The sequence below is a fragment of the Leptonychotes weddellii genome, chromosome 10 (genome assembly GCF_054177405.1).
Source record: "Leptonychotes weddellii isolate Sample4059 chromosome 10, ASM5417740v2, whole genome shotgun sequence".
In the NCBI taxonomy this organism is placed as follows: Eukaryota; Metazoa; Chordata; class Mammalia; order Carnivora; family Phocidae; genus Leptonychotes; species Leptonychotes weddellii.
In genome coordinates, this window is record NC_138378.1 from 56,053,104 (window position 1) to 56,078,630 (window position 25,527).

The 25,527-nt window shown below is 40.7% G+C and overlaps 1 protein-coding gene across 3 annotated transcripts in view; it reads right to left on the reverse strand.

The window, feature by feature from the left end:
• Positions 1-16,911, reverse strand: part of SRBD1 (S1 RNA binding domain 1) — a 197,884-nt gene extending 180,973 nt beyond the window's left edge. For 2 of the 3 annotated variants that reach the window (XM_081833502.1, XM_081833501.1), the window contains exons 1-4: positions 16,852-16,911; positions 11,182-11,261; positions 7,592-7,772; positions 481-846 (exon numbers count right to left, since the gene is read on the reverse strand). In XM_081833502.1, the coding sequence (XP_081689628.1) occupies positions 481-846; positions 7,592-7,772; positions 11,182-11,261; positions 16,852-16,902 (678 nt within the window). In that variant the 5' untranslated portion in view covers positions 16,903-16,911. Of the gene's footprint in view, positions 1-480; positions 847-7,591; positions 7,773-11,181; positions 11,262-16,723 lie in introns of all 3 variants that reach the window. The other variant, XM_081833503.1, reaches the window with a different exon arrangement.
• Between the last annotated feature and the right edge of the window lie 8,616 nt (positions 16,912-25,527).

Consider the following 25,527-nt stretch of genomic DNA (forward strand, 5'->3'; position numbering starts at 1 on the left):
ATTGGGGAGCACTGTGAATTGTAAGACTGTTGAATCACAGACCTGTACCTCTGAAACAAATAATACATTATATGTTAAAAAAAAGAAGAAGATAGTAGGAAGGGAAAAATGAAGGGGGGGGCAATTGGGAGGGGGAGACAAACCATGAGAGACTATGGACTCTGAGAAACAAACTGAGGGTTCTAGAGGGGTGGGGGTGGGGGGATAGGTTAGCCTGGTGATGGGTATTAAAGAGGGCATGTATTGAATGGAGCACTGGGTATTATACGCAAACAATGAATCACGGAACACTACATCAAAAACTAATGATGTAATGTATGGTGATTAACATAATAAAATAAAATAAGAAAAAAAAAAAAGAAAGAAATCACTGGCAAAACTGAAAAGAGACCTGAAAACTCCCAACCCTTTCTTAGCCAGTGGCACTCCTATCCTAGTCAAAAAGAAAGGAACCCCACAAACTAATATGACTACACATACCTGTACTATGTCCCAGTTCATTTCCACCTCCTCTTTAATGCTGTTGGCATTTGCTGGAAACCTCACAGGCTGCCCCTGAGGACATGTTTCAGTCTTCATTTTCTTTAAAGGGGACTGACCAAATGTAAAGTCATCTTCATTCTCTTCCTTCTTGCATGCACCTTCCCACACGGTGCTCGTGGATGGTGTCTCGGCAGTGTTGACCATGTTGGTTTCTTCATCAACTTTCAGCTTTTTGGTCCTCTGACCCGAAGGTGACTGAGCTGAATTCTTCCGTTTTGTCTTTGCTGTTTTCAGAGTCTTCACGCTATCCAATTTATTTTTCCTGTCTTCCAAATCAACATCAGCAATAGCCACAGAGTTATTCTATCAAACCACAAATAGAACACATGAGAATTAAAAGATAAAAACCGAATGCTCTGGAATATTATTCAGCAATAAAAAGGAACAAATTATTGATACACACAATAACTTGGAAGAATCTCACAGAAACTATGCTGAATGGAGGGGGGAAAAAGCAATTTGCAAAAAGTTACATACCTTATAATTTACATAACATTAATGATTTATGCTTTATATAACAATCCCGAAAAAATTAGTGGTTACTGGGGGGGTCAAGATGGGGATAAGGGTCCGAAGGGAGGTGGGTGTGGCTACAAAAAGGCAAATACTAGGCAGTACTAGGGATTCTTGTAGTGATGGAACCATTCTGGATGATGGATACACATATGTATACATGTGATAAAATTGTACAGAACTAAACATACAGAAATACACAAATAAATGAATACAAAAAAAAACAGAGAAATGTCATAAGATCCCTGGATTTTATCAATATAAATATCCTGGTTGTGGTATTTTACTATAGTTTTGTAAAATGCACTACTGGAAGAAATTAAAGGGTACACAATCTCTATCATTTTTTATAACTGTGTGTGAATCTATAATTATCTAGAAATAAAAAGTTTCATTTTTTAAAATGAGTAAAGGATAAGTCTACGCATGCTGGAAAAACCAAGATTTAAAACTTGCAATCAAAAGTCAACCCTTTGGGGGAAAAAAGTAACAACTCACACACTCATAAAACTCAACAGACTATACCTGCCACCAATTTATGCAGAAGGCTAGGGAACAGAAAACACAGCATGACAGCAGAGTGGTGTCAGGCATTTTTCTTTAGGAAGAATCTACATAACAGTCCACACTAGTGTCCAGGGGCCACTCTCTCCACCACCCCCACCCCTCATGACAGCACAGGTGTGAAGGAATGACACCTGACATTCATTTTGGCACTGGAGTGGTAAATAACATACAGACGCTACCTGTATGGAGTTTACAATTTCACAAGCTAGCCTGTTTCTGGTTACCTAAGCAGATGCAGATGGCACAAACTCAAATAAAAGAAGAACTCCCAAACTATTCTTCAGTCAAAATTCAATTTTCTCTCCTATCAGGTATTTTTCCAGAATTACTGACTACTGAAAATACTGGGAACTACTATAAAGAGCGTCCCCATCCTAATACCCACCCACCAATACCTAACCTGGAAATGATGTACCTTAGATAGCCCTCTGAGTATTACATTTTTAGCTGAAACATAATGGATAAGAACAGAGATATAAAAATAGAATGACTCCTATGTCCATAAGAGTTGATAATAACCCGGTCAAATAACTTGATATAGTAAAAGAAAGGTGTCAACCATACAGAGGGCTGTCAGCCATAGAGCAGCAGAAAAAGAGGAACTGTAAAATGCAAAGATGATCAGCATTCTTCTAAGCAATGTACAAGGAAGAGGAAAGCTTAGCAAACAGACTCTGAGTATTCTGGTCCCAATGGTAAGACAGCCCTCCTATGAGATGGATACATCAGACTACCTTAGATTCGTGCATTTAAAACATTTGATGTCATTGTGACAAACATAATGCCTAGACCACAGTAGGCATTCATTAAATCCAATAGAATGGATTTATCTAATTCTCCCAATCTGGATCCATGCTCATCGAGTAAATTTCCGATTCTTATCTAAGTGCCTACTTACTTCAGCCTCTGAGGAGAGACAACACCAGTCAGAAAAAATTTCATGTCCTTGTGATTTGATATAATTATCAAATCATTAATTATTAAATCAGCACTCTGGTTTTACACATCCCTCTTATGAGCACGGCTGAGGTAAAACCACCCATGAGAGATATATTGGTTCCTGAAATGCTGACAAAATCATGTTGCTAACTTAGAAACCCAGTTCCATCACCTACTATCTATTATCCATGAGCAAATCACTTCACGTTTCTTGCCTTGGCTTTCTCATCTATAAAGTTAGGATAGTAATAGCACCTGCCTTGAGGGGTTGTTGTGAGGATTACGTAAGCTCACACAACCGAAATGTTGAACATGTTGCCTGGCTGCTGATAAGCACTAAAACATCTGCAGATCCCACCATCATTGAATACTTTTTAAGTGCATTATTTTGCAATCAAAAGTCAACCCTTTGGGGGAAAAAAGTAACAACTCACACACTCATAAAACTCAACAGACTATACCTGCCACCAATTTATGCAGAAGGCTAGGGAACAGAAAACACACATCGTTTTGCTGCAAGTGTGGCAGTGAAGAGAACAGTGATTGCTACTACTGCTTGGTGCCATTGCCTTGGGGTTTGCTACCATTGCTCTTGTACTATCAGTGAAATGTCAACAGAAAAAAAAGGCAAATCATGTCTTAGCATTATTATGAATAGAGTGTGACCTCGCAGATCCCCTGAAAGGGTCTGTGGACAACACTGAGAAACACTAGGCAAATCTTGCCTGAAGACTCCACAGAGGATGCCTTTAAGTGTCTTTATGATTGCTGACTTTTCTTTTTTTCCTCTTGGTCATTTTACTTTTTCTTCATTTCTTTGTCTACTTCCTGAGCCTGGGTGGCTCAGTTGGTTAAGCGACTGCCTTCGGCTCAGGTCATGATCCTGGAGTCCCGGGATCGAGTCCCACATCGGGCTCCCTGCTCAGCGGGGGGTCTGCTTCCCCCTCTGCCCTCTTCCCTCTCGTGCTCTCTGTCTCTCATTCTCTCTCTCTCTCAAATAAATAAATAAAATCTTTAAAAAAAAAAAAGTATTCATTTTTAGGGGTGCCTGACTGGCTCAGTTGGTAGAGCATGTGACTCTTGAACTCAGGGTTGTGTGTTCAAGCCCCACACTGAGCATGGAGCCTTTATTTATAAATAAATAAATAAATAAATAAATAAAGTAGTAATTTTTAAGGTCTCAGTCCTTGAAAACACACCTTTTTAATACTCTATGCTGAAATAGTGAGTACACATAAAACACTTCTGCTGCATGCCAGTGCATACGGATGTGCAGTGGTCGTCTCAAACAAAAGCTCTCACGCACCCGTTTCAGTTGTGAACTGAACCAGCTTCTTTTTCCATAAAGCACCATTTTTACTTGAAATAATGACTGACAAACTATGGTTATTCAGACTTGGGTATCTGGTGGACATTTTTTCAAAAATGAACTGAGACCGTCACGTTAAGGAAACACCTGACATTTGCAACCAGTAGTAAATTTCAGGCTTTAAAAGTGAAAATTAGAATTTTTGGAAAATTGTATCCACTGTGAACTTGACAGCTTCCCAACACGGTGATGAGACTGGAGGTTATATTAACAAATGTGTTTTTTTGACATCAGATAATGAAAGATGCTAACATTTGGAAGATCTGCATAAATCAGTGAACCGATATTTTTCAAATGACCAATATATGTCATAAAATCATGCATGGGTAGAAGACCCATTCAAATAACACGAACCAGTGGATTTTAATGTAGTAGAGTATAAGAAGTTCATTAATATGGTTTCAGATTCTACAATGAAACAAACTTTTAAGAAACTACCATTTACTGAGTTTTGGTACCACATCAAATAAGAATATCCATCTGAAAAAGCTTTTAAAACATGTCTCCCTTTTCCAAATACATATCTGTGTGGAGGTGAGTTTTCTTTATACATTGCAGTTATATTCTAGTAGGTCAGACATTAAAGACATCTGTAAAAATGTAAATAATGTCATTCTTCTCACTAATTTTTTGTTGTTGGTTGGGAAAATATATATTTATTTTTCATTAAAATAAAAATTAGCTGCATTAACATGTACTAGGTTTTTTAAAAAACTAATCAATATTTTAATTTCTCATGTTTAATTTTTATATGGTAAATATCAATATCAATAACCCACATATCCAAAAGTTCCTTGGGGTCCTCAATAAGTTTTAAGAGTGTAAAAGAGTTCAAAGGCCAAAAGTTTGAAAGAGGTAGATCTAAACTATTGAAAACATAGGGAAATATCTCTCCATTTTATGAAGCTTCTAAGATTCTACAGCCTGTCTCAGTGATATACTCAAGTTTAGTAAGCCCCATGAGAACACTTTTCTTCCTTATGTTCAACCTGAATCTTTGGCAGACTGAATAATCAAAGTTCATTTTCTTCTGCCTTCATTGTTTTTTTAACCAGCCTTAACACTCCACATGGTTATTATGTAGCCTATGACTAAACCCAAGACTCCAAAAAGAATGTGAGTATTCTTCTTTTTGCTGTCTCTGAAAGCAGTCAACTATCTAAAACAAAAAAGTAGCTCAATGTGTCTTTTCCAGTCAAATCAGTCAGCAGGCTTTGGCCTTGGCTTGTGTTGTACTGGGTGAGCTTGACAGATAACTGGAGACGGATAAGGAGCTGAAGGGAGGCTTCTGAAAAATTAGATTTAAAAGAGCGTTTTTAGACTCTGTAGCAATTGAGCCACTGGAATAAAAGTTGATGAGAGAAAAGAAAGGGGATGACTGAAGACACACAAACCTTGAGCAAGAGGGGACGGCAACGACAGCCCCAGCGGTGGGACTAATCCCGGACAGGAAGGATGACATTTCCTCCATCGTAACAGGACAGAAGAGGAACGCAAACATAGCTAGCCTGGTTGTGAGATAATGAGGAGCTTCCTGTGTTCGCAAATACGTAAAAGGCAATGTCATCAGCTGAGAGGGAGAGAAAGGAATTTAGGAAGTTTAAGAAATGAGAAAAAAAACTGGAAAAACACATCTGCCAGAGAAAAGGAAGCAGTCTACCAGGTATTCTTAGTGTCATTTTGAGGTCTGAGATTATGAATCCAAAGGGAAACAAATTCAGTCAAGGTTGTTCTCCACAAGAGTCGGCTGCTCGGTGCTGGCAGAGCACAGGCGATGGCTCACCCAGCGTCAGCTCTGATCGGCCCTGTGTCGCGGAAGGAAACAAGGGCAGAACTGGGGAGGCTACTAAAAAGTGGCTGAAATGAGAGATTCTGTGGCCTGGACTAGGTGAAGGAGGAAAAGAAAAGGGCTGCCTGAGAGTGATGCGTGAAGCAGATCTGGTGAAGCGCTAGAGTCCATGGATTAGGTCGTAGCCCTCGGCCCCTGTCCACAGAAGTCACAGGAGAGCTTTAGGAAAGAAATGCCACTGAGGCTTGGGCCCACCCCCACCCCCAGAATCCTTTCCATATTTAACTGGTCTAGGACAGGGGCTTTTTCAAGCTGCCCGAGTTGAGAGCTACCAAGGAGAAGATGTGACGAGGCTGGAAAAGTATGGCTGTGAGGGCACCTGGACAGTGAACTGGGAGAACAGGAAATGGTAAGATGGTCCTCCGGATGCGGGATGCTTGAAAAGGAATGTCAGTAGCACAGTTTCTGATGATGGCAAGATTCAGGCTGAGTTCCTGAGAGGGGTGGTGAAGGCAGAGAAGAAGACACAGTCCCTGGAGATGAGGAGGTCAAAGAACCAAGAACACAGGGCCCCAGGGAGTTCATCCCAGTGGAGGGGAAATCCCCAAGAACAACAGCAGAAGGTGGCGGACAGGCGATGAGAAGTGGAGCTGAGCTAAAGTCTTCAATGAATGGAGTGGCCACCGGGTTGGTAAATGCCAGCAACATAGAGAGGAAGAGGCTAAATAACGATTAATTTTGTCTATGATGTTTGCTAAAAATAAAGTTATAAGGAGGCTACCAATTCTAATTCTACCCAAAATAAGGTTTTCAATTACTTTGTTCAGTGGTGGCTACGGCAGAGCAGAACGCCAAACCTAATGAAATTAAGTCTTCTAACATGCTCCATGTGCTCTCGCTGAGATATAAAACGGGTGAATTTTGGCAATTCTGAAAGAAATTTTAAAAACCCCCCAGAATGTTTCTTAAGTGAAAGACTTTCTATTCGAATTCTTTTTTATGCACATATAACTGAGCATCACTGGAAGGATCAAGAAATCACCACAAGGGTTCTTAAGCTGTACCTTCTTGAGCTATATTTTAATATTTAGAGGCTAGGCACGTGCACATTCTACAGAAGAGAGGGTTCATAACTTTTATCAGATTCTCAAAGGGTTTATGACCCTAATGCCAAGAACCACTGAACTAAGAGCTATTTCGTCGGTTAGGCAATCAAGCTACTTTTAGGTGCAGCCATGCCACGCTTAATGAAAAACCTCCAAATTTTGCCAACAAGATGAGAGAAGTCAATACTTTCTCAGCTATAGGTAAAGCCTACTCACCCATTCAAGTGTGTTCAGTGAAAAGCCTATATGTAAAGATGAAGAAACAGAGGTCCTGGATAACAGGAGAAAGACTGATTTAGATAAAAGCCCTAAAAGCAAAGCAGGTACAATATAATGTCCTCTACTATACACAATAAATGTGTCCCTGAAAAGTCAGGTTTCTACTGCATATTGAAAGAGTATTATTTCAAATGTACCATGGAAGCAGTTTCTTAGCGGAATACCATAGAGAATGATTTTGGAAATGCACAACACTTTTTGTAATGCAACAAAGCCTGTAATTTATTGCTGCTGTTGTTTTAATCCAGATTAGTATAAATACATCGTTTGCTTATAGCAAAATACATCAATATGTCAGTTGATAAATATTCTTTCCCCTCCAACACAGTGGGTCTAATGATAAATACTACTATGGCCTGCGGTAGAGAATGCCACTGCCCTGTACTTTTGTCAACTACCTACACTGTTCGCTCTCTGTAAGGAGAAAGTAGCATCACCAATTAGGAAAGCACTACAGGGTTCCCTCCACCCAACTCAAGCACCTACCAGCTCCTCCTTAACAGCCACGCCTTCCGAGCCATCACTGATCTGTAGGGTGGTCTTCTTCACTCGCGGCACCCTCTTTGGTCTGGATTCTTTGGGAACAGGCTGCTTACGACTTCTGGGGGCTTTCTTTTGGGGCTCCCAGGCACTATCTTCCTTGTCATCTTCTTCAGAGGCAGATGATCTAAAAGTAAATTGACAGAAAAATATCTAGGAAAAATGAAGCTAAATGCTAAAGGCAAAAAAACATGCTTCTCAAAAGAAAAATAAGGTAGGAGGTGTTTAATATAAAATGGAGTGATATGAACACAGGCTATGAACAGATATAGCTAAGTACTAAAACAAGAGTTGATCGAGGACCAATGTAAAAATAGCCCCTGGTATGCTATGAATCACAGGTCTCTCCATTCCCCTCTGGTGAGTGAGAGGGGAATGGGATGTGATATTTAGAGGCTAGGCATCCCTCCATTCCCCTCACACACACACACACACACACACACACACACACACACACACACAGTCAAAACAGAGGAAACCATTTATTACCTTAAGCAATTTACTGAGTGATGTCACACCATAGTCATTGTAAGGTTTACCATTATAACAGAGAAAAGTGCTTAAACAATTTCCTAAGTGATGATCAAATTTACTTATTCAGACCAATGTAAGGAATGGGAAATGGTGCTAGGAAACACCCTAAATTACATAAAAAGCTAGCACCAAGACCCTTCCAAATGCTTCAATTAACCATTTCATTTTGTTTTGTTTTTCCCTTTCACAGAATGGATTTGTTTCCTAGACTGGATCAGGTGCAGATACAGCACTTTCTAACAATCCATGAATCAAACTCACAGCACAAGCAGAAGAAAAATAGCCATGTGAACTCTGGTAAAGTAACATCATGCTCCTGCCAACCCACTTAAATCTACGTCTACCCCCAATGTAAAAGGTCAGTATTGGTGGGAAGGACAACCACTTCCTTCACTAAGGCTAGTGAATAGGGATATCTGGCTTTTTGAATGGTTTTAAGTTCTGCCTGGAGGCAAAAACCTGATTAAATAACTTCTTCTAAATTATGCTCTCCTAGGTCAAGCCACTGATAGTCCCCCCCACCCCCCCAGTGAGTTCTCTTCAGAAGCAGATGCAAACTAAAGCCTAAGAGTAGGCAAAAACAAACAAAATCATTTAAACTCACCTAACACATAGCAGTGGCATTGAAAGGAGGGAGAATGAGAAAACTAAGGAAACAGGAAACCAGGGTTCTGCTCATACTATGTCCAAACTAGCAGAACAACTTCATTCCAGCAGGAACGCGGACCCCAGTTCATAGGGGAACATTGCAAAAGTCACATGACAGATACAAAAGGGCTTTCAGGTATCAGAAAGAAAAACATAAGAACAGGTATTATTTTATGATATGTGAGGCAGTTTTAAGTCATCTCCCACTAACCGTACCTGACCTATTACTGGCATCCGGCTGTCACTTCTTACAACACATCCTTCACACCTTCCAGGTCTTTCCAAGGTCTTCACGCCCCTGGTTTTCCTCCTATTTCCCTGGCAGCTTCTCCAGCTTCTCCTTGTCCCTTTGCTTACCACTCTTCCTCTCCCCAGCCTTTCAATGTTGGGATACTCTAAGACTCAGTCCTCAGCACTCCTCTAAGCAATCTTACTAGATGACCTATCTTATTCGATAGCGGAATAGAGAGGAATCTCAATTTTCTGTCTTCCTTTCCCACTTGACCTGAGCTCAAGACTTGTATATATACCTTCACTGGATGCCTCACAGTCATCTCAAACTTACCAAGTCCAAAACAGAACCCTTGATTTTACCACCCTCATACCTGATCCTTTTCCAGTCTTCCCCAAATTCCTGTCTTTCCTTCACACCCCAAATCTAATCCATCCCCATATCTGGTCTAGTTTATCTTCAAAATATATCCCAAATTAGACTACTTCTCACCACCTTCACTTCCAGGACCCTAGGCTTCTACAGTAATCTCCTTAACTGGCCCCTTGCTTCCATTCTTGCTCCCCTACGGTCTGTTTTCCACCAAGAAATCAGAATGATCTTTTACAAATGTAAACCAGAGCATGTCACATCCCTGCCCCAAGCCTTCCAATGGCTTTCCAACCCACTGTCACCGGCTAGACCCCAAGACCTGACCTTTATTGCCCACCTGCTTTGTTTACATTTTTCCTTAAGCTCTTCTTTCCAGCTTACCTCTTAACTCAGGCAAATGAAACCCGAAACCACCCTTCAGGTGATGGAAACTGGCCCAGACCACTCAGCCCCTTTGAGCTAAAGCCCTGACTCACGCTTGCGCAGACGGACCTTGGAGCAACCCCTGGAATGACTGGCAATTACCTTTACCTCATCATAATACTAAAATCTCTGCCCAAAGAGGAGGCTCAGCCTCATTTACATGACATACAATGTATATATAGGCATGATTCCTTAAGGTGCACGCACGACCTGATGCCTGCCTCTACACAGATGACAAGGCTTCCCTATCTAAATCTTCATCCTAACCCTAAACAAAAGGTACCCATTCACTCTCTTTGGAGGCTTTGAAAGCTACTCCCCAGCTATTCCCTGTGATCTCTTTATTTGCTGCAAATAAAGTTTACTTTGCATGACAATTCCACCTGGTGTATCTGTGACTCACCAAGGAGCAAACTCATGTTGTTCAGTTACACCACTTCAAATAAGACCATAATGCTCTGTCATGGCCTATTAGGTCCTACCCATTCCCATCTCATTTCCAGTCACTCTCTGCCTTGGTAACTCTTGTCTGGCCACACTGGTCTTACTGTTCCCTGAACACACAAAGCTTGTTCCTGCCATAGGATCTTCACATTTGCTGCTCTGCTCCCTCTACTTGGATCTTTACAAGTTATAGTACTTCCAAATTTCATTTAAATCTCTTGCCACATCCTCCAAAAGAACTTTCCTGAATACTATATCCAAGATGTCCCCTGCCCAGAACCAACTGACCACGCTCTCCCTTGCCCTATTTTATGTTCCTTTAGAGTACTTAATACTGCCTAACATTCATCAGTCACTTATTTAACAAATATCTTCAGGGCACAAACACTACAGTGCTCTAAAGCAGAGGTTCTCAACCAGAGACAATTTTGCCCCCATGGGGAATATCTGGCCATGTCTGGAGACATTTTTGATTGTCACAACTAGGGAGATGTCACTGGCATCTAGTTGGTAGAGACCAGGGATGCTGCTAAACATCCTACAATGCAAAGGACAGTCTCCACAGCAAAGAATTATCTGATCAGTAGTGCTGAGTTTGGGAAACCCTACTTTGAAGTGATATAAAAAACTCCCTGCTCTCATGGAGCTCATATTCTAGTGTAAGTATCATGTTATATATTTAGTTGGTTACTTTCTCTCTCCTTGTTCAATAGTTTAACACCAACACTGAAACAGCGCCTGAGACACAGCATGAGTTCGATAAACATGTGTCTCATGAATGAATGAAAAAGACACAAATGACTTTCATTAGTAAGTGACAAAATGCATTCCTCCTTAAAATATACATCATTGTCCTAACCCCATATGAAGCCAATATGCTTACAATTCAGACAAGGAAGAGAATTCATCTTTGGATACCACAGTCTGGACCTTTACTTTTGCTCTTCTTGGCAATGATGACATCTGGAAGAAACAGAATATAAAATCAGCATGATCTGAATCACTTGAATGACTGATCACTTATGCTGTCTACCAAGTGATGTGCCATTCAAAACTAACGCTCCAATAGCTCTGCTGTTAAAAAATGCCACAGGAAAAAAAATGAGAAGCATTCAAAAGCCTGAACACTGGTTTCCCCTCCCACGCAGCTGCCAACTATAAGAGCAGCTAACAGCCTTCGAATGGTTTAAAAGCCTGATGAGTATGTACCATCTTTGGAAAAACGTAAGCTCCAACAGCGTGACAATTTTTAGTTTCATTAGAGTTATATGCTTGCATATACCACAAGTGCTATTAGATGGCTCATCAGTCAGCAAATTATAAAATCCTTTATTAAACTGTAAGAAGTATTTCACCACTTCTATATTTTCTCACAATATAAAAGAAAGGCCTTTCTATAAAGTTGACAGTCAAATAAATGATGTTGATGGACTGAATAAGCAGCCAGGTTATTCCTAAAACAAGATAATCCATTCCCTTATAATAAAATTTACAGTATTTAAATAAAACACTTATTTGAAAATAAAAAAAACAATCACTAATGTCCCTAGAAAATATTTACCAAATTCAAAGGCCTAGTGCTTTAAGAAATTGAGACAAATAACCAGAGACATCCTATAATATAGGAAGTAAGCAAATTCACTTTAGATCATATAGTTTATTACCTAAGGAGTGTATATCAAACCACAAAAACTACATGAGACTCTGACATGTTTGGAACCCTTTAAAAGTTTCTAAACCAGTCATATGTTACAATGCCTCTGGTTCTAACTTCCACTTAGAAGAGAAAGGAATGCCTCACAGAAATACCAAACAGGTTCTCAAAAAACAGAACATGTGCCCTCGGTTCCATAGCTCAACTCCAGGAAGTGTGGCACTATTAACCAAGAGAGCACTCAGAGTAAAGCAGGAGAACAAAAGGAAAAGGGTCTCCAGGAAGTAGACAAGGTAATCTGCCATCTTTTCCTTCACCCCCCTTTGTGGCATTTTATGTTTATGGAGGTCATCCTTCCTCAAATAAGTGCTTCTAGATATTGATCATAAAAGGAATGGGTAACTTTTGATTTCTGTGTCACATGTACTTTACCAGAATAAAACAAAAATGCAAACAGAGAAAATTAGTGTATGACGGGGTAGCATTTTAAACCAGGGCAGAAATGAATTATTCAATAAATGATATTAAGACAACAAGGTATCCCTCTGGAGGAAAACAAGTATTTAAGTCCTACTACCACATCCTGAACAAAAATGTATTCCACACAGACTAATGACTTAAAATGTACAAAATAGAGGCGCCTGGGTGGCTCAGTCGTTAAGCATCTGCCTTTGGCTCAGGTTATGATCCCAGGGTCCTGGGATCGAGACCGGCATCAGGCTCCCTGCTCAGCGGGAAGCCTGCTTCTCCCTCTCCCACTCCCCCTGGTTGTGTCCCTCTCTCGCTGTCTCTTTCTTTGTCAAATAAATAAATAAAAAATCTTTTAAAAAATAAGTAAAAATAAAATATACAAAATAAAACCATAAAAGTACTACAGAAAATAAAGATGATCATTTTCATAATTTGGAGTAGAGGTGGGGGAATAAAAGTTTTCCTAGGCATAACTCAAAATTTCAAAAGCCAAAAAGACAGATTTCACTACATAAAAATTAAAATTCCAAGTCAGCAGTGGGAGCATTTCAGAAGCAAACTGATCTGCTTTGCACTATCCTCAAAAAAAATCACAAGAAGCAGTACCTAATACCTTGGAACTATGGATGTAGGGACTAAGGGCTAGTGTAAGCTGTCTGAGGCAAAGAAATATCTCTAGAGGCCCCACTCTATTTCATGCTATTAAGCAACTGCCCCAGGAAAACATCTGGAGGATTATTCACTGAAGAGGATAAAAAGAGTTTCTGGACTAGAGGACAGCAAGTATAATTGTGGGCATGGGAACCATACAGACTGAATGCTAAATATATAGAGGACCCCTCCCCCCAGTCCTCTTCTCCCACCAAGCTCCTAGTCAGATCCTTACCTTCCAGGGAGAATGGAAAGACTCTTCTCTGGACAATGTGAACAGCCCCAAAATAAAAACCTGAACATACTAAGTTTCCCAACAAACAACCCAACCAAATCATCTACTCCCACCACCCTATTCTACAATATACCTGAATTCAGAACACTCCCTTACAGACCACCACGCACCAGTTCTCACTCCATACTTCATCCTTAATAGAAATGGGTTTAAAATAGGAGTAGACAAACCCTTGGCAGTCTCATAAAATTCTGATTACCCATTAAAGAAAACTTCCCTGAAACAAGTATTCCCAAATGCCCCTTAATTAGGCACCCGGGAAGCAATGTTACCATTGAAAGATGAGTAAGATGTAAACTTGTCTTTTGACAAGCAGAAAAATAATGAGTTTGAAAAGGGAGGTGGTGGGGGGGCTGCCTAGGTGGCTCAGTCAGTTCAGCTTCAGACTCTGATTTTGGCTCAGGTCATGATCTCAGGGTTGTGAGATCCAGCTCTGTAGCAGGCTCCGCGCTGGGTGTGGAGCCTGCTTAAGATTCTCTCTCTCCCTCTCCTGCTGCCTCTCCCCTCCCCTCATACATGTGCATGGGCGCACTCTCTCTAAAAAAAGAAAAGGGAGGTGGGAAAAGAGAACATGCATGAGCACATAGGTCAATTTCAGACTGATCGGCTTTAGAAAGAGTATATACAGAAACTAAGGACCTAGAAATTATTTCTTAAAAACTGCCTATGCCATGTATATCCCAAGAATATTCATATTCCAGTTTAAAAACCAATGTTCTTGGGAGAAGTTTCTCCATCTCCACTCCTCCCATGTCCCCTTTCTTTATATCATAGGATTTGTTAGATTAACAAAATTCCATCCATTTCCATGGTTTTAAATATCTGTATCACCTACTTAATAACAATCCTAATATCTCCATTCCAATCTTGCCTAAGATACAGATTTACATAATAAACTATCCATACTGCCTATGAAACTATGCAGATGCCTCAAAGTTACCTAAAATGTAACATACCCACAATGAAACCTTGACAACCATTTCTTGTTTTAAAACCCACTCCTCGGGCGCCTGGGTGGCTCAGTTGGTTAAGCGACTGCCTTCGGCTCAGGTCATGATCCTGGAGTCCCTGGATCGAGTCCCGCATCGGGCTCGCTGCTCAGCGGGGAGTCTGCTTCTCCTTCTGACCCTCCCCCCTCTCATGCTCTCTCTCTATCTCATTCTCTCTCAAATAAATAAATAAAATCTTAAAAAAAAAAAAACCCACTCCTATTCCAGTCTTTCTCATCTCAGTAAATGACACCATCATCCACCTAAACGGATGGCTGAGCCAGAACCTTAGAAAATTTTTAACAGCTTCATTGAGCTATAATTGATATACAATAAATTGTACATGCTTAAAGTGTACAAACTTGGTAAGTTCTGGCATATGTATACACATCTCCACAACCAAAATACTGAATACATCTATCATCCTCTAAAGTTTCATTTGCTAAGCCAAAGCCTTGCAAATCTTTTTTTCTGTCACCTCCCACAACCAGTCTATTAGTAAATAACATAAATTCTTCCACCAAAATATATGTTAGGGGCGCATGGGTGGCTCAGTTGGTTAAGCGACTGCCTTCGGCTCAGGTCATGATCCCAGGGTCCTGGGATCGAGCCCCGCATTGGGCTCCCTGCTCGGCTGGAAGCCTGCTTCTCCCTCTCCCACTCCCCCTGCTTGTGTTCCCTCTCATGCTGTCTCTCTCTCTCTCTCTCTATTAAATAAATAAATAAAATCTTTAAAAAAAAAATAGGTTAAATTTCTATGATCTCCAGTGAGTCTTTAGTCCCCAATATCTCTTATCTAGACTATTATAATAGCCTCTACTGGCTTCCCTGCTTCCCCTTTTGCCTCTACTACCCATTCTCCACATATCAACCCAAAAGATCATTTAGAAAATGCTTAAAAACCATTCAGTGGCTTTCCACTCCATTATCCACTTAGATCAAATCATATTTTTTACCATGGCCTTCTAAAATGCCACCCCTGCCTACCTTTCTAACCACATTTACCATGTGCTGCCGCTCTTCAGCCACAGTCACAATTGTTTCAGTCACTGTAACAATCATGATTCTTTGCCTTCCCAGGTTCACTCGGCCTGAAACACTATTCTCCCTGCTCATCAATAGGCTGGCTCCTTCTCATCTCTTAGAGCTCAGCATTTCAGGCCTAAAATGGGTTTCCCAGATATAATATTATTATAGGACCCTATTTACTTCCTTCATACAGTACTATATAAAGCACAATCTATAATTATCCTTGTTCATTGTCTGCATCCCCCATGTTTACTTCATGACAGTAAACACCATGAAGAAACCACATTTGCCTTACTCACTTCTGCATAACACAGAGCTTAGCACTTAATAGCTGTTAATAACTATTTATTAAATGAATGTAAGAATATATACAACATGGTCTCTATAGAAGAGTATACATTTTTCCCCATCACTACTAGGCAATAGCACACAAGGCACTCATTATTATTATTATTATTATTATTATTATTTTAAAGAGTGATGGTACAGAAGAACATTCCTATTCTTAGCGGCTTGAGATTTTTCATTTTCAAAGTTGTCTTTTCTCTGTGGACACATGAGCATATTCAAAATCAGATGCTGTGATATTACTAAGGGGGGAGGCACTAAACTAGGGCAAGTAAAAATCAAGGGAAGAGGGGGACGAAGAAAACCTGCAGACACAAATATTACATTAAAATTGGGAAAACCACAATTAGAAATCTTAAGAAGAGCAGAGGGGAACACCTTTTTAAGAGGCACCTAAAGAAGTTTCCCAGTACAAAATGAAGTGCTTGGAATGTCAGCAAAGATCCCTCCATAATAAAGTAATACACCTGGAAAGAGCCTCTTTTTTTTTTTAATCTCAGAAGCCTGAAATCCACCGAAGTGAAACGGTTTACTCAAAGGGAAAACCTATGTTCTAGTTATGTAGCTAGAACCCAGAGCCCCAAACAGCGAGACTAGGCTTGTTTCCCATTCCACAAACATATTAATAACATTCTGGCGCGTGGGAGGTTCGAGGAAAGTTGCCTAGAGAGTTCCCATTCATTCATTCCTTTCCTCAAGAGTTACTGAGCGCCTCCTATATGCCAGACACACTGCTGAGGATGCGGTGGATGCAGTCAAGGCCATGATGTGCTAGTTGAAAAGGGTGCTTCCTCCCCCATCTCTGATAACTTGAGGTATACAGATAATCTAGGTTTGCCTGGGTTTTCCCATGTCTACCCCTACGCGCTAAGAGCTGCAATTTGACTGAGGAGACGCGCCAGGTGACACGCGGCAGCTAGGAGGGGTTTTCCGGGTGTAGGTTGGAAGACAGAGACCGCAGACCGTAAAATGTAATGAAACTTCTCACTTTTAAAAGGGATATTATTTCCCAAATGAGCGCTCCGAACTTTTTAAATGGCCCCAAAAATACCGGAGCCCGGGCGCCGCGCTCACGCGAGCCCTCAGGAACACCGCCAAAGCGGACGCTCAGCTCACCTTCCCGCCCGGCGAGTCAGAAGGCCCGGGATTCTGTGTGTATGACGGCATCTTCCGGTTCCCGCCGGAAGTTTTTCAAACGCCGGAAGTCCCGCCTCGCTTCTCCCTCACTCGCCGCAGAGGCGCTGGGCTACCGGAGCGGGATGGAGCGGAGCCGGACGGAGGCGGGGCTAGAGCGAGGATCCCGTGGGAGCGCTGAGGTGGGGCCCTACCCCGGGGGCCGGGGGGCGAGCTTTCGCTCCCCGGATCCGGGTGGAGGTGGGGCCGGCGGTGCTACGAACTCGGACCCGCCTCTCTCTTCTTTTTCTTCACACACTGTACTCTCTTCGCATCCAGCGTCTTTTAAATTCAGTCAAGAATATTTTCATTACATTATTTGTAATTGGCAGTAGAAAAATGAGAAAAAAATAAGTTTTATTTTTTCTAAAGTCAATTTTGGTTATCGTTAATGAACTTCCCTCAGGGTGTTTTAAGCGTATTTTTAGCATGTTTATTTCCTAAGCCCCGAGATAAGGATTTTTGCTCTAGTTTATGAAAATACCCAAATCTTGCTTCTTCTGAGAAGCCCTCACACATCCCTGAGGTGCATGCTACCTCAATGGAAGAGTTTAACCCTAGAGTCATCGTTGTCTTACTGCAGTCTCTGAGGCAGCTTGTACTGCCAAGTACATCGATTTGGAAACCTGGTTCTCTTAAAAACTTACTAGTACATTTGGGCAAATCCCTTTATGTCTTTGAACTTGTTTTCACCCCCTCCCTTCCATCTTACCCCATACCTGAGAAGGTACCCCCTTACATACTAGGAGTAAATACTCAATTAATTTACTCAAGGTAATCGCAGCTCGAGATACCTTATCTTGGGCAAGAATGAGAAAACCCTGCCCCGTTTCATTTTCAGATTTTTGGAAAGTGCTGTGACTTGAGTCCTAACAACCCAAGTGTCCTAGGTGAGCCTTGCTCCTAATCCAGCATTTCCAGTCCCCTTCCCACAAAACACAAAAGTAGCTCCTGCTTTTTATTTTAATGACTCCAAAGTATCTTAACCCCAGTTGCACTCCCTAAGCTCCACTTTTTTTTTTCACTAACCCAAGTTAAAAGCTATAAAGGCCTCCCCAGCAATTCTTTACCTTTTCCTTGAATATATTTTCTCAAAATCAGTATTCAGTAGAAATGAAAAATGACTTGTTTTTTGGTGATGTGCTTTTTGCCAAATACACCAAACCCTAAACTCACAAAAACAGACAAAAAAATTAGACTGAAAAATTAGGGAAATAAGTCTGTTGGTAGTCTAGATTCAAATTTAGCAGATCAAAACCCTATGGATTTGGGACGTCTTGCTGGCTCAGTTAGTAGAGCATGACTCTTGATCTTGGGGTTGTAAGTGTGAACCCCACATTAGGCGTAAAGTTTACTTAAAAAATTTTTTTTAAATATTAAAAAAAAAAACATTTGTTTTAGAAGATTCTGTAGAGCAGCTTTCCATGCTAATGACTCATTTCCATGTGAGTACTGAAAGACCAAGCAAGACATTGAAATGTCTTATGAGTGGGCTTTGCTACAGATTCACCCAAAGTGAACATAAATTTTACTGGATAACGTTTGAGACAGAAAGAGAACAAGATTCTTTTTTGAACAGTCTGTTCAGCTATATCTAAGCTTCTTGGTGAGTAAGGATCAGTTTCTGAGATTGTTCAGAGGTTGGTGTTGGTTTTTTTTTCCTTCTTAATTTGTAGTCTTATGTTGCCTTTTGAAATGGTTCCAGAAGGTTTGGAACTGTCTGCTATAATCACAGTCTGCTCTGTAATTTCTAGTTCTGAAAATACTAGAGAACACATTACAGTTCAGGATTATAGAAAGGGAAACCAGGTCATAATAATCAACAATAATAATTTACTCTTTTACTATTCACCTATTTTTGATGTTGAATTATGCTATACAGGTTTAAGGTAAGGGATAATAAAGGTTAAGGTAAACCAATATTTTACAAAATCTTTTGACATAATTTCTGCCCTGGAGGAATTTACAAACAAGCTGGAGACTACATATAGTCACAAGAGGCAGAGATCCATGTAAGACAGTCTAGAATCAGGATTCGTTTGTATATCAAAGTAGCCACAGTATAAAGTGAGGGCAAGAATAGGGATTAAGCAGCCTTGTGTTGGATCTTGACTCCTCCAACAGGGATATTTGCCTTTCAACTGGGGAAGAAAAAAGATTATTAAATGAAAGTAAATAACCTATAAGGTTTTAGACATCAGACATCTGGGAAAAATAAAAGCTGGGATGGAGTCCTCTAAAATTAATGCAGGTGGTGACCTACTCCAAAGACAAGTAAGACTGTCCAGAAAACATTTCTCTGCTGGAATTTTGTAAGACAGTCACTCCCACTAAAAGCTGTCAAAGGAAATTTATAATCACTAAATATAAGCCAGGCCCCACCACAAAAACTGCCTTTTCTCTCTAGGACCTTGCCCAATCTGTTGTTTACTTTTGGATCTTAAGTGCTGAATTTCAAAAAATTTATGGCTTTAGCCTGGAGTAATCTAGACTCTCACCTGAGACTTATGCAACAGGGTTTGTGAGTAATGAAACATGTTTTGGATTTGCTTGCAGGTTATTTTATTGCTGTAAAACATACAGCTATTCATATGGTATTCATTGGTATGTTATCACTTGCATGTTATTTTCTGTGTTTTCAAGTTCTTTCCCTATGGGTTCTGTCTCCCCAGGGACACTGTAATAATGGTAATGACTTCTAGTCATGGATCATCTACTTTGTGTCAGGCACTAAGTTAAAGCTTTTACATGTATGTGTATTTAACTCACATATTAGCTCAATGAGATGTTACTATTATCCTGTTTTTATAAATGAGAGGACCAGCCAAAGTCACATCAGCTATTAAATTGCAGATCTGGATCTAAACCTAGTACTCTTTTTTTTTTTTTTTAAGATTTATTTATTTATTTGAGAGAGAGAGAGAAAGACAGGGGAGGGGCAGAGGGAGAGGGGAGGAAAGAATCCTCAAGCTGACTCCCCTCTAAACTCGGAACCCAATGTGGGGCTCAATCCCAGGACCACATGATCATGACCTGAGCCAAAACCAAGAGTCTGTCGTTCAACTGACTGAGCCACCCAGGCACCCTTAAACCCAGTACTCTTTTTTTTTTTTTAAGATTTTATTTATTTGTTTGACAGAGAGCACAAGCAGGGGGAGCAGCAGAGGGAGAAGGAGAAGCAGGCTCCCCGCTGAGCAGGGAGTCTGACACAGGGCTCTGTCCCAGGACTTTGGGATCATGACCTGAGCTGAAGGCAGATGCTTAACCGACTGAGCCACCCAGGCATCCCTAAACCCAGTACTCTTAAAGCCATCCATATACCACCAACTCAAAGCAAAGATCTTTCCTTTTTCCACTGTATTGGCCAGTGCAAGACTGAATCTTTGAGATGCTCAGGAACTGTTAAATCTCTAAATAGACATAACAATGCCCTTCTCCCCCTTGACTTCAAACTAATCAAAGTTCCATGGGAACAAAAATTCTAAATATAGATCCACTATATTTTGCACCCACTAAATTGTAAGGTACTTGGATCTAAGTCTTAGTCATTTTGGTCTCCCCTTCGCAACTTCTCCCTCAACCTACACAGTGCCTGATAATCTTGACAAATAATAGGTATTTAATAAAATTGTAGACTAACTTGTGGCCCAAAGAATGTGCCTGGAGTAAAAAAAAAAAAAAAAATCCTTTCTCATACTATGAAAGTAATCTAAAGCTCCTGCCATGGTGGGTTACCATTTAAAAACTCAAGTGTACTTTTGGAAGCTCAAACTTTTTGTCCCTGAGAGTCAATCACCTAGCAAAGGTAGAGGAGTCTCTTTCAGATTAGAGAATGCACAAACTGAAACTAAGACCTATTTTATGAATTTGCATATTAGCCTTGCCCATCCACTTTCCCACTCTTAGAAGCTCTCATTCCTAACACTGAAACTCATTGGCTTCAAAGAGCTTCTCTCAATAATTCAGCCAGGAACTTAGAGATTTCCTGCAAAATATAAGAGATTGAAACAGAGAGGGGACTGCCTCTGTTTTCCTAATGAGAAAGAGTGTTAAGTGAGCTAGACCAGGCTGGTAGTTGGGTTCCCAAACTTGGCCTTCTCTATTATTTTTTCAGTCTGACTGGGAGCAGCAGCCTAATTCCAAAGTGCTTGTCTAGTGCTGAGGACATTGTTCTAGCCCAGAGTAAGTATGCCAGTCTTTTGTGTCAAAGAAAAAAGATTCAAGGGATTAAAATCCTGAGTTTTGATAAAATAGTGAATGGATCTTGAGGAGCCATCAGTGAAGCCTGAGAAAATTAATTGTAGATTTTTCTAGGAAATAGATATTCAGGCATCATTCAAAGGGATTAGATATATTTAACTTATCTTACATGAAGTAAAACTATGGGGCCAGCATGTTGAACTAGAATATAAATTCTGCTTTAGCTGAAAACCGAGATTTCCAGTGTTTTATCCCACTTACTTTTTTTTTTTTTTTTTTTTACAAATCCTCCAGATATTTTGTAATGAATGCAATTAAAAGCAAGATTAAGGGACACCTGGGTGGCTCAGTTGGTTAAGTGCTTTCAGCTCAGGTCATGATCCCACGGTCCTGGGATCAAGTCCCGCATCAGGATCCTTGCTTAACAAGGAGCCTGCTTCTCTCTGCCTGCTGTTCCCCCTGCTTGTGCGTGCATCACTCTCTCTCACAAACACACAAATAAATAAATAAAATCTTTATTAAAAAAAAAGGCAAGATGAAGACAAAAAATACCCGAATAATAGATGAAATACTTTATTGCATGGTCCACTGTTCCACTCATCACCTGCCTGGCAAATTCACTGGCTAAAAGGCTCAATCAGTTGATTCATGAGCAAATATATTGCACAATTTTCTCATGATGAGTTTCTCATTCTCAAGTAGTATCCAGGGACTCTCTCAAAGGCCCAAAATATCCATTAAACAACCTGAGATCTAAGCATAGAAGCCCCATAGGGTTCATTAGGATCCTAATGATGGCATGGCTGGTTGGATTGCAGGGAAGGGATGAAAGGCAGCATAGTGGGGCCAAATTTATTTTGTTCCTCACCATAGGGAGCCATGTCTGGAGACTGTACATCAGAACTAGGTTTTGTTTCTAACACCTTTGGTCTATCTTACAGCTTAATAAGCTGGAACTATCCTGCAAAATGCTTGCTAGAAACACTCATCCAGAACGCCTACAGAGTTCTAATACTGGAAGCTTCACACACTAACTGGAATTTAAATTCAGAAAAGCGTGTGTGTCAGATCAGTTTATGTCCAAGTTTGCCCTTTTTTTTAAATCAGGGTTTTGATATAATTTACACAGAGTAAAACTCAACTCTTTTATTCTGACAAACACACACAGTCATGTAACCACCACCACAATCAAGATATAAAACATTTCCATTGCCTAAAAAAAAAAATGCCCCTTTGTAGTCAGTCTCCTCCCCCATGCCCAGCCTGTGCAACCACTCATCTGTTTTCTGTCTCAATAATTTTACCTTTTCCAGATTGTCGTATAAATGGAATCATACAGTAAGTAGCCATTTGAGTCTGGTTTCTTTCACTTAGGATAACATATTTGAGATTAATCCATGTTATTGCATGTATCGATAGTTTTTTTTTTCTTTTTATTGCCAGTTAGCAGTCCATTGTGAATGTACTGCAGTTTATTTATCCATTCAGTAGTTGATGGACAGGGGGCACCTGGGTGGCTCAGTCATTAAGCATCTGCCTTCGGCTCAGGTCATGATCCCAGTGCCCTGGGATCGAGCCCTCATCGGGCTCCCTGCTCAGTGGGAAGCCTACTTCTCCCTCTCCCACTCCCCCTGCTTGTGTTCCCTCTCTCGCTGTGTCTCTCTGTCAAATAAATAAAATCTTCAAAAAAAAAAATTAAAAAATAAAAAAAATAGTTGATGGACATACAGTTTTTTTCACTTTTTGGCTATCATTAATAATGCTGCTATGAACATTCATGTACAAATTTTTTTATGTGAGCATATATTTTCATTTATCTTGGGTAGATAAATAACCTAGGAACAGGATTGTTGGGTCATATGGTAAGTGAGTGTTTAGTTTTATGAGACTAGTAAATTGTCTTCAAAAGTAGCTATACCATTTTGCATTCCTACCAGTAATGAATGAGAGTTACAGTTAGTTGCTCCACACCCTTGCTAGGACTTGATATTGTCAAGTTTGTTTGTTTCTTTCTTTCTACGCTTTAATAGGTGTGTAGGAGTATCTCATTAGAGTTTTAATTTGCATTTTCTTAATGATTAATGATATTTATTACTAATGTGTTTATTTGCCACCCATATATCTTCTTTGATGAAGTATCTGTTAAAATATTTTGACAATTTTTAATTGGATTTTTTGATTTGTGAATCATGAGAGTTCTTTATATACTGTGCATACTAGTCCTTTATCAAGTATGACACTTGGCTTTAAGAGTTGTAAGTTATCACAGGCAGTTGCCAGCATAATAGCACACAGAAAAATGAATTCTTCTCTGACCACAAAGAAAACTCTGCCATAGCCAAGTGTTTTTCAAGAGCCTAGCTAAAAGATGATATCAAAACCAACACCATTTTTACATACATGAATTTTTCTGAAACCAACATCACCACAGACAGAAAACATTCTTTGTAGAAAAATGACCTAATTTCACAGTGAAAGATGATCACCCTAAAAGAATGCTTTAAAATCGAGAAGGTGGTACCCACAAGCTTTTGCAAACAATGTGGAAAGTTAGTTAAGCCATAGTGTTCATACAGCATAACTGGGTATTTTGTTTAGACTGGACTATGATCTGAATATAAGAAAATCTAAATAGTTTACCAAGAAACTTCTTAGCAGAAGTAGGTATTGCATATATAAGGGCCTTTGATAACTTTCTGCTATGAGCTTTTGTCAGGTCTATAATTCCTATAACTTTCAGGCGTGTTTCTAGAAATTATTAGCTAGTGTTTCCCAAATTTTAATGCACATAAGAATCACCAGCAGAGATCCTTTTAAAAGCTGATTTCTAATTGGGGGAAAAGATGGCAGAGGAGTAGGGGACCCTATTCCAACTTGTCCCCGGAATTGAGCTGGAAATCTACCAGACCACTCTGAGCACCCACAAAATCAGCCTGAGATGTAAGAAGATCTGGATCTCTACAAACAGAACATCGCAGGCAGTTGGTTTCGAGGTACGAAGCGGGGAGCTGTGATTCCGCGGGCAGATATCGGAGGATAAACGGCAGCGGAAGGGTGCCTGGCCGTGGGGATCCTACACCTCCTGTGAGTGACAGCCTTGCTCGCTGGGGACAGGGCACAGACTCGCAGACTGGTAGTGTCAGGGAAAGGACTTTAGGGCAGCCTCCGGGGCGGAAACCCAGAGCGGCAGGGTCGTGCGTGTGAACTGGGAGCGGCTGGCGGTTTTAGAAGCACAAAGGGCAGAGATGTGCCCCGACCTGGAGGCAGGACTGGGAGCACTGTGGAGGGGCACACAACCCAGGACACTGCAGTTTATAGCAGCACAGACAGAAACAGAGACAGTGTGGCCTGGAGAGCTCACTGAAGAACAGACTGCGATCTCTCTGCTCTGAGGCAGAGGGTTGGAAACGGTCTCTTCTGCTCTGACTCACAGAAGAGATGCAGAAAGCCACCAGGGAAAGCCACCAGAGAATAAAAGACCCCAAAACTGATTCCCACTGAGCCCATCCCCCGCCACAGGGGGGCAGGGCAACTCTGCCCAAACAGGGTTGCCTGAGTAACAGTGCAGTAGGCCCCTCCCCCAGAAGACAGGCTGGGAGAACAAGAGGCTAGCAACCCCAAGGTCCCTAGAAAACAGATGCATCTTTGGGCACCTGGGTGGCTCAGTCGTTAAGCATCTGCCTTCGGCTCAGGTCATGGTCCCAGGGTCGTGGGATCAGGCCCTACATCGGGCTCCCTGCTCAGCGGGAGGCCTGCTTCTCCCTCTCCCACTCCCTCTGCTTGTGTCCCCTCTCTCGCTGTGTCTCTTTATGTCAAATAAATAAATAAAATTTAAAAAAAAAGAAAACAGGTGCATCTTGCTTGGGTTCTGGTCAATAATTTGGACTTTATACATTCCCTCAACCACCCCTCAACAGAATGACTAGAAGGGGGAACCCCCAAAATAGGAAAGAGTATTCTGTTGTTTTAGGGTGGAATGTTCTGTATATATAGGAAAGATATATAGGAAATAGGAAAGACTCAGAGATTATGACTTATGCCGCAGATTTACAAATGGATGCAGGTATAACCAAGATGTCGGAGATGGAATTCAGGCTAGCAATTGTGAAGACAATAGCTAGAATGGAGAAATCCATTAATGGCAACATAGAGTCTCTGAGGGCAGAAATGAAAGCTGAATTGGCAGAATTTAAAAATGCTATCAATGAGATCCAGTCTAATCTAGATAATCTAACAGCTAGGGTAAGTGAGGCAGAAGAACAAATTAGTGACCTGGAAGACAATTTAATAGATAAAAAGGGAAAAGAGGAGGCCAGGGAAAAACAACTCAGAATCCATGAAAATACAATCAGAGAAATAAGTGACACCATGAAGCATTCCAATGTCAGAATTATTGGAATCCCAGAGGGAGTGGAGAGA